Raw genomic sequence first — 10,021 nt, forward strand, 5'->3', positions numbered from 1 at the left:
GGGCGGGCCGGGACGCCCCCGGGCCCGGGGAACGCTTTGGGAAGGCGGTGGGCGAACGGCGGCATCGCGCCCGCGGCGTGACAGTGCCCATCGCCCGCCTGTTCTGATCGCCCCGGTGCCCTCCCGGTGTGTTTCGCAGGGTCAGTGTCCTGGTGGGAGCTCCCAAAGCCAACACCACGCAGCCAGATATCGTGGAAGGAGGAGCGGTGTATTACTGCGCCTGGCCCGCCGCCCGGTGCAGGCAGATCCCCTTCGACAACACCAGTAAGTGCGCGGCTGTCCCGCGGCCAGTGCGGTGTGTGTCGCGCCGCCGTGCCCGGGTCCCCCTCGGCTCCTTCCGCGATCCCTTTACTTGGGTCGCTTTGATCCGAGTATCTGCGCTTCGCCGGAGAAATCCCGCTCCTGGGAGTCTGAATGCATGTGCTCTTGCGGGGAATGGTTCAATGGTCCCCAGGGAAATAACAGGACTGTGACCTCCAGCATGAGCAGTTCATCTTAATAACTGCCTTTTTTTTTTTTTTTTCCTTCTTCTTCTATGAAGGGCATTTGTTGCAGATTCCTGCTTTTGAAAACACTTTTGCATGTTCAGAAGGCAAAGCCCCAAAAGCCTTGTCTCAAATGTCTCTGAACCTTGGAAATAACAGGATTTCTAGTCTTTGCTGCTAGTTTCAACGAGGGGATTTCTGGCTGTTCAGATGGATGAAGTGCCTCGTGTGGGATACTTATTTAATTCTATTCAGAAAGCAAGAGTTTCAGAACAGTGAAGCTAGATGTAAACCGATTTAGGCACAATGTGGATAGATTATATCCACTTCCAAAATCCCATGACAGATGTTTCTTATTTAATTAGAGGGAACACACGTTTTAAACAATTCAAGCTGTTTATGCTTTCTGTTGTCTCTTTATAGGTCTTGAAAATAATTTAAACCTAGTGTTTGCAGAGTCTTCAAAACTGATTCCTTTATTTAGGCAGACTTTGACAGTTTGACCATTAAGCAAAAGTTATTCTTTAGGTTATATTTAATCTTAATATTTGTGGTTTATTGAAATGGGAACACAATTTTTTTTTCTGAAAGCACAAGTTAAATTATAAGAGCTCACTTAACTGTAGCAAATAAACACAGCAGTTCTTTACTCCTCCCAACTCCCACAACCCACATCCTATTACTGTGTTAGTGTCTAGGAGCACTGAACAGGATGACTGTCCCATGATGCTGAGCATTCTTCCCAGAGTGAGTGATAGTTCAGGTGCGTGTATATGGTTACTTGGGCAGGTAAAGCTATGTACAGCATCTGGTTATGTATGGAAATGGAAATGTACATAGACAGTATGCGCACATTATTTTAATTGTGATATGTCCTGAGTGTACATATTTAAAATAAAATGAGGAAATAGAGGAAATATTCATGTATTTCCCATCTTATAGTTAGATAGTTCGTGTAACAAAAGTGGAACGTATTAGCTATACAAAATAATTTCAAGTTTGAATATAAAACTTACAGACCAAATGAAAATTCCAGCACGTTTTTGAAGGGGAGTTTTGAAAAATTAATGAAAGTCTAGTGATGAAACTAGAAGGACATCTGACTTTCCTATGGGAAACATGGGACAGTTCCATACTCTTTGCAGAGATGTCCTTTTGCAGAAAACTATGTTTTGAATAAAGGCACAAACAAACTGAAGAATATCAGTAAGGCTTTGGACTGTATCACACAACTATTCAGCTTGGAATCTCCAGAGGGCGGTTCATTCAGTCTTGCTGAGATGGTTGTGTCCATAGGTAGAATCCTGACTTGTAGACAGCTGAAGTCCAGCCAGAGAGCAACCATTGTGTAGGCAGAGATGTCTTGTGGGAGGGATGGCAGCATAGACAGGTTTTGCAGTGTTGTCCCTGGCTCTCTTATTCCAGTCCCAAGGGCAGTAAAGGTGTCATTTGGCACAATTCAGCAATGTCCTGTAGACAAGGACCCCAGGAAGGTTTGCATGGCTTGTACCAACCCCTTCATTCTTCATTGCCAGCAACAGAAAGGCCATCCCCAATAAGCTTTAGGTGACTCCTTTTGCTGATGTGTGGATGTATATTTCATGTCATTTTTTTCTCTCCCAAACTCACTATTTACAGGATCGAGTTTTCCTTCTTTTCCACTCTTCCGCCAAGCAGAGTAGTACACATGAGCTCTATCCTAGGTGAAGCTATTTCAAATAGTCTGTCACACAGTTTCTTTTGAAGCCTTTAGCTATTTTATGCCTACTAGGACTTAGTCCTTAGTAAATACATGGAGTGTTTTCAATTCATGGCTCTTTCTTGTACAGACATTTTGTACTCATTATATCTTCTCCTACAACATCACTCAGAAATATTGATATTCCCACTTTTAATATTTATTCTGATAAAGAGAAAAAAGTCAGTCCAGGTTGTCGAAGATCATACAGGAAGTTGATGATGATACTGGTAACTGACTTGGGAGTTTTTCTTCTTCTTCCAGTGCCTTAACCACAAGATTATTCTTTCTTCCAAAACAGAAACACTCAAAAGTTGTTAGAAGACTAAAAGTTCAGTTGTAGCAGCTTTAATTTTAAAGATTAATGCTTCATGCCTCATAGGAGATCTTTAAAAGTCTTGTAGAGCTTTGGAAATGTTTTCTGAAACAAAACAGAAGAACTACAGAGGCTGCTTCAGAGCTGAAAGATTTCATTTTGATGCATTTTTATACAAAGCTTCCATTTTTCAATACTTTCTTCTTAGTTCTAACTAAATAATATCTCTTTCATTTCCATTAGCTAAGCAAAGCACAATAAAAGAAACAAAACTACTGAATAATTTGTAGCATTCTTAATTAAGTTCAGAAGTAAAAACTGAGTGGAACTGAAAAGAAAGGGAGAGTATAATGTAACACTTAAAAGGCAGTGTGAACCAACAAGTAGATAAAGAATTTTCTAAATCTGCATTTTTCAGCCTCAGAAGGTCAGTGGGGAGGACTTCTAAATTCTAATGAATTGTTAAAGTAAAGCAGATTCATATATACTATATCCGAAGTTCAATATGTGAAATTGCTTCAGGTCACAGAAACTAAAATTTTCACTATTACATAAAAATTCAAGAGATTAACAAATCTAAGAGGTTGCAAGACAGTGGCTTAAATTACATATGAGCAGGAGGGCTCATGTCTTCTGTTTCTGAGGACTGAATGCACAGATGAAGCTCAGGTATGTTGCATTCAGTGCAAGTTATGTTTTGCCCTTGAGGAGAGAACATACAGTGAGTATACTTGGATGATACTTGGAGTTTTACTGCCACAAACAAGTAACTTAAGTGGACATCTAATTGGTAAGATTCATATGTAACTGCACAGATTATTTCTCTCTTTCCACAAGAATAGCACACCTAATTTCAAGAGAGGTTATTTGTTTGCAAAGGCTTTCATGTTATTTGTATTAACACTGTTACTATCTTGGTCCTACTAAATGAGAATAGTGTGGACACTGACTAGCATTCTGTTATGGCTTTAGTCAAGATTCTGAATGTTTTCAAATATCATGGTGTGGATATGAGGGAACCAAGTAAGTGACAGACACCTTAGTTAAAAACTTAGTCTTGCTTAGGTTAATTTTATGATGTTCAGTGCTGAGATAGAATGGTTTTTGGTTCTGTAAAGGCTCTTTGGTTGAAGGGATTTGCTTATTTAATTAGTTATGTGAGAAATATATTTTTATTTTTAAAGTAACGGAAGTGTTACTTAAAAAAAAGTCATTCTATATCCTGAGCCATAGAATCCCGAAGGAAGAACACGAGTGCCAGGCCTAACTGAATCTGACATCCTGACACTGGTAGGAGACAACTGCAGTGTTCCCCAGTGGATCAGGGATATGACACTGCAGGGGATGCACCCACAGTCACTGGCAAGGTGCAGCTAACCTCCCTGTTACCACACAGACTGTGGCACTCAGTATTAAACTTTGGGTTTTGGATCATGTAAGCTTTAAATGACAAAAGAAAAGTCTGGTTTATGAAGCCCCCTTACTCTTTTAATTTTTCCTCAGAGACTAAGATCAGGTGAGGGAGTAGATGCTGTATTCCCAATGAATGATACAAAAAACCTTTAAAAACTGCATGACTACTTCTGAGTGCCATGTTCAACCTGTCAAACACAGACTGAGCTGCCTACTACTAGCAGTGATACTCAAAACCAGGACATCTGCTGAAATCATCTCTGTGGCACTGTGCATGTGTTAGGATGCTCAAGATGGTCTGAGTGCTGTGAGCAGCTGCATAACCTGTATCATTGTGGAACTGTATGTGGACTACACTACCCTGCTGAGAAGATGGCTTAACTGGAGTTAGTAGAGGTGCAGGAGTATCTGAAGCCCATTCCTAAAAGCCACATCACCCAACTGAAATTGCTCTAGAGGTAGTTGTCCCAGATGGTTACTAATTTCTCAGGCCACCTATCTCTGTTCTTCATAGTAGCTAACCCAGAGGTTTCCAAAGCAATGAGATTATTTACTTCCATCAATAATTAATCCTAGTGATGAAAAAGCATTCCTGACAAGCAACAGAGAGGCAAAGGAGGGAAGGAGGGTGAAATTTTGTCATGTAGGATTAGAGCTGACCCATCCATGAGCAAGTCATGTAACTGGATGTTCCCATATGGGTTGGCCAGTGAAATGGCCTGCAGCCAAGAAGGGGCTTTAGCAGGGGCTCTCTGTGTTTCCTGCCGTTGATACAGCACTGACTCTGCAGTCCCATGTTTGCATTTCTTTAAAGCTCCCTAAATCTGTGTGCCAGGGTCAAGGCTCTGGGAAGAAGCTCAAAGCACTGCCCTTGAAAGCACAATGGGTGCTTTGACCTGCTCCACTGCAGCATGGAACTGAGATAAAGTATAATGGAAAGGCTTTTAGTATCCCCTTACTCCAGGAAATATAGATTGAAGGGCAGTGACTCTTCTCCCTTGTTTCCGTACTTTGTGAAGTTGTCTGGTTGCATTGCAGTGTAAGGCTGTGATACTCTGAAACTCAATGAGAGGACAGGGGAAACAAGCATTGGCATCATATTAAAGGCTTGTGGTCTGTCTTTCCTTCTTACCTACACAAAGCTAACTTCAGTTTCTTCTGTATGAAATGGGTTTACAATGACTATTTCTGCCTTAACACTGAGGTAGAGTTACCAGGTCCTTGTTTCAGCTGTGTGCTCTTTCATTCAGCTGCCAGGAGAGGTAGCAGGAGAGCAATATCAAGAAAACTTTCTCCTCTCTTGATGAACTAGGAAACTTCTGAATCGTTCAAAGCATCTTGCAGCCAGAAGCAGACTTAAATACCCCCTAAAGTGCACTGTTGCATTTGAAATCTGGTAAAAAGTTGATAGTTTGGATTTTGGAAACTTATTATAAAGGTCACTTTTAGTTGTAATACTTGATAGACTGCATCAAGTTCTTATATTTTAAATTAGGTTCTGAAGGCAGAATTTTAGATACCACTTCCCTTAAGTTTCCAGAACACACTGGGGTGTTTTCTTTGCTATCAGTTAACTTTACCAGTTTTACTAAAATAGGTTATATTTTTCTAAACTAGCTGGAAAAAATCTGAACAGCCTCTGAAGAGGAGCAGGGAAGGGGAATGTAAATCAGTTCTGACCAAGCGCGCAGTTGATAAAAAACATGAGCTAATCTGGCCAGAAGTTGAGCTGATTGTAACAGAACCCAGGTACTCTATAAGGAAAAGATGTATTGTGGGACTCAAGAGCTTTAGTTACATGAAAAAATCATTAGCTGTTGAGATAGTAAGATTCTGGGGAAAACTTAGAATCCTGTTATAAAACAGAATTTGCATCTCAAGATAAATTGCTGAGAGAGAACTTTGTTGTACTTTTAAATGTGGACACTTTTTAGTCCACTATGCCAGTAAGACCTTATCTGGAACGTCATGATTCACTTGTAGCATTCTGATTTATAATAGACCCTCATGAGTTTCTTTTGTAAGTCTCAGCCTTATCTAAAGAAAGGAAAAAGTACTCTTAGCTATGTTGGTTCAAGCCCTGAGGGCTTAATTTGTTTTTGATCAGATTTTATTTAGGGAAAAAATCCTACTGAGTTTGATGATTTCAGTTTGGTTTTTTTTTTAATCATGGAATGAAAGTCCAAATAAAGCTCTCTAGATATGATCTATTAAATTAAAATGACTCATATGAATAGCAGCTAAGTTGCAGTAAAAAACAGAAATAAAATAGATGGTTGCAGAACCAGATAAATCTAAATATAGAAGCAGCTCTTCTCATCGTGACAGCATTTTGCATATCTTTACTGTTTCTCAACACTACGAAGTCCCTTTTTTCCCCCAGCTTTAATTAAAAGCAATTGTTTGGCTTAGTTCATACCTAGTGTTTAACTTTGCATTTGAATTCTGTCTCTCTGGTGAGGGTCTAATATCAATGACCCTGTGAAAGTTACTGAGTTACCTTTGTTTTGTAATGGGTGGTATCATTGGCCTCTTAGGGTAGTGATAGGGTGGTAGGATTGTCAGGATTGCCTCGTTTCCCTCACTTCTAGAATATGGGAGCAAGTATGCCAGTACAAACCCTTCCTCTCCCTCTTCCCTTCTGTAAGCCAGAACACTAATGATGCAGCGGAGCTGATTTCAAAGTTAACTGCGGTTGCCCGGGGCCTTTTGTAGCCAGCTTCACCCCAGACTGGAGATCCATAGTCTCTCTGGGGAATCTCTTAAGATTTATTCAGAAATTCCGTTGCTGCAACTTGCGTCTTGTTGCCCCTTTTCCTTTTGCTGCATATCTCAAATGGGAGTTTGGTACTCTCTTCTTTCTACCTATTGAACAGCGTATGAAGCACAAATAGATATTTGTTTTTTCTCTTCTTTGGGCCAAACACCTTCAAGTACTGATGTCTCAAAACTGTACATAACATTCCAAGTGTTGTCTCCATGTCAGGGATATTCACTTTCCTTTACCTGAATAAATTTATGGAAATATTTGTTTGTTTTATGTGTTTGTATTCACATTTTATACAAATATGGATAGATTTAGGTGATTATTCACCTCTACTCTGTGTATATATAATGATGTACAAATATATGAAATCCATGTATTGCATTTTATTCCACCTATATTTTTTATATGATGAAAAATATGCATAGGTACATACATACACAGATATATCAAAACTGGTATTTGAAAGGGATTTCCCATCATGGATGTAGGCACAGATCTGAGTGTAACAGAACCTGCTGCAGATGCCTGGTTAATGGACATCTGTGTTCATCCAGTACATACAGGGAAATACACACAGAGCATTTAGACATAATACTTTTCAAAATTCCAGAATGGTGAAAACTTATCTGAAAGAGCTGCAGGTGTATTACATAGACAGACATTTTACTTTGATTAGAAGCATTGTTTTCCTGTGTTAAGTTTGATTACAGTATTTTCACGGAATCACAGAATCACTTAGATTGGGAACGACCTCTAAGATAATGGAGTCCAACCTTTGAGTGATCACCACCTTGATTTACTTTTGTTCATTTGAATATTTTCAAATTATAAAAGATGACGCATTTTTTACTTGCAGTTTCCAAGAGCTGAAAGAATCACAGTAAGTTGCTACCAGTGTTTGCCCATACATCTCTTATGCAGGTATTGATTAATACAAAAAAGAAATACTGGTAAGGGAAATGTTTTATTCGTGCCTGTTAAACTATTTATAATGTGCTGACAGTGACTCAGAGGAGACCAGTTCCCATAGAAAGCACCAAATTTATCCTAATGTGTAAATGATGGATTTGCACTTGCTCTAGATTCAGGCTTTAATTCCTACAAGGGAATCTGCACTATTGCTCTGAACATAGCTTTGCTTTTTGCTGTCCGAACTCAAATTTTTCTACTTGTCCAGCTGCTGTTTTGGCAATGTAAGGGGCTTTTTTTTGCCTTTGGTAGCCCCTAGGCACCTCAACTGAAAAACTGGGTGAAGGAATGATAGTTTTAATAACCATATTTCTGTATCTCCAGAGCTGCTTCTGAAGATGGATTGTGGGGCAGTACATGTACAGGAGTCATGACTCCTGCAGTAGAAAATGAGGTGCTTTGGGTTTGCTGAAATGCAATTTAAGGATGTCCTCATACCTAAATTTATATTTATAAATCTCTGTTCTTTGCATACTCCTGATTGTCTGGGCCTTAGTCTGCAATACAGTCTTAGGCAGTACAATTATGAGTGACTCCGGAGCTGCATCTCAAGCCAAGTTTGCGAGTCATCCAGACTGTTGACCATCTGGAACAGCTCCTGGGCTGGCTCTGAAGCAATCCAGCTGGTACTCAGGCACTCCTTGAACCTCTCTGTGGACAGGCTCAGGCGTTGTGTGCCCAGGCCAGCTGCTGCCTTGTACTCTTGCTATCTCACAAAAATATGGCTGGGGGGAAGTATAGACTTAGCCTGTGGGCCTCAGATGCCCATAAATAGCACAAAGAGAGATATTTCCCTGTCATATAATGGTGTTATCAGGATACAGGCATGCTACTTTTTGAAATGCATAGATAATGCTGTTTTGAGGAACATACAGATTTTTTTTTTTTTAATTGAATTGGAATTTATCTGGGTAAATTAATAGCTTTTATCTGAGTCTAATCTAAGATGGTCATCCATGGCTATCTACAGTTAGTTAAAAAAAGGTACCTTTAGGCCATGATTCTTCTGACCTTCTCAGAGTTTTGCTTTAGGAAGAGAAGAACAGGCTTAGATCATGTGCTCAGATGTAAGTGGATGACTCGCTCAGAAGTGGACAATTGCAGCAGGGTACAGTAATGACACCTTGTGTCTATTCAGACAAGTTAGTTGCGTATGGAGCTTTATTTTGCCAAAGTTACATGGGAAGCAGTAGCTGTTTTATAGCATTCTGAAATACTGATCAGTTGTCACATCCAAAAGACTAAACTGTATTTTAAGGCACAACCTCAGAAACTGGGAATATGACTCCATAGGTCTAGCAAGGATGCTGAACAAAAGTGATCAGAAAATTTATATCAAAAGAGATTTATCTGGGGAAAAAACTATTTGTTAATTTGCGTGTCTGTAATATTTTTCAAATTATTTTATAATGAAAATCCCATGCCACATGATGAAGTATTCCTACTATGCCATATGCCACTAAATGGGGTGGGATTCTGTGTGTGTGTGTGTACAGTTCTTGCAGATTTACTGGTAAATTCAGCTGTGGTTTTATAAATCCTGCAAATGGTTGTCCAAGTTTTAAAATTTAACTTCTTTTCAAATGTTGGTATGCTTTGCCAGTAGACAAGTATATTGTTTTGATTGAAAATGTAAGCTCCTTTTAAGTTAGAATACTGGTCACAAGTATCCTCAGAGCCAGGCTAGCATTGGCTGCTGTAAGCTGGCCGTGGCTGATTTTCAAGCTTCAAAAGCTTTGTTTCTATCAAGATCCCATCTGTGGACATTGATCATGTTCAGATCTGCTGGAGCATTAAAAAAAGAAACCTTTAAAGTCTGAAAGGGTCTGGCTTCACTGGAAAAAATAATTGAAAGTAGTGTTGCCAACAGCTAGGTAGAAGCTGGCAGCTCCTACGATGCTCTGTGTCAAATACGTTGTCTCTCACATCCACACAAGTTTAGGCCTAACTTCAATAAAATATGTTTTTAAAATTATTATTTTTAGAGTAATTTTAAATTATACTTCCTGAATTTTTAAGAGCTAAATATTCCTGAAATTCATCTCCCTAAGCATGGACTTCAATAGTAGCTTCTGTAATTGGCACAGCACAGAAGCGAATACTTGTATGAAGGAAGATGTTTCCTCAGAGACTTTCAAACTTTAAAAGATTCGTTCTCATTCAATTTTCCCTCATGTTTATTAGGAAAAAATACAGAGATATAGTACCCTTGTTCTCCAGGTATGATGCATTTTTCTTTCTAATTTGGTTTACAACATTTATGAGGTTACCATAAGCTGAATTCAGTGGTGAGCTAACATCCTAGAAAACGTTCAGGTATCTCTTGTATTCCT

At 39.4% G+C, this 10,021-nt stretch overlaps 1 protein-coding gene across 1 annotated transcript in view; it reads left to right on the forward strand.

Annotated features, from left to right (window-relative positions):
- Window positions 1-122: 122 nt before the first annotated feature.
- ITGA8 (integrin subunit alpha 8) overlaps window positions 123-10,021 on the forward strand; it is a gene marked incomplete at its 5' end in the record, with an annotated part of 113,845 nt that continues 103,946 nt past the window's right edge. The window contains one exon of the mRNA XM_017729170.1: window positions 123-264. Within this exon, the coding sequence (XP_017584659.1) occupies window positions 123-264 (142 nt within the window). The remainder of the gene's footprint in view (window positions 265-10,021) is intronic.

The sequence above is a fragment of the Corvus brachyrhynchos genome, unplaced genomic scaffold (genome assembly GCF_000691975.1).
Source record: "Corvus brachyrhynchos isolate BGI_N302 unplaced genomic scaffold, ASM69197v1 scaffold142, whole genome shotgun sequence".
In the NCBI taxonomy this organism is placed as follows: domain Eukaryota; kingdom Metazoa; phylum Chordata; class Aves; order Passeriformes; family Corvidae; genus Corvus; species Corvus brachyrhynchos.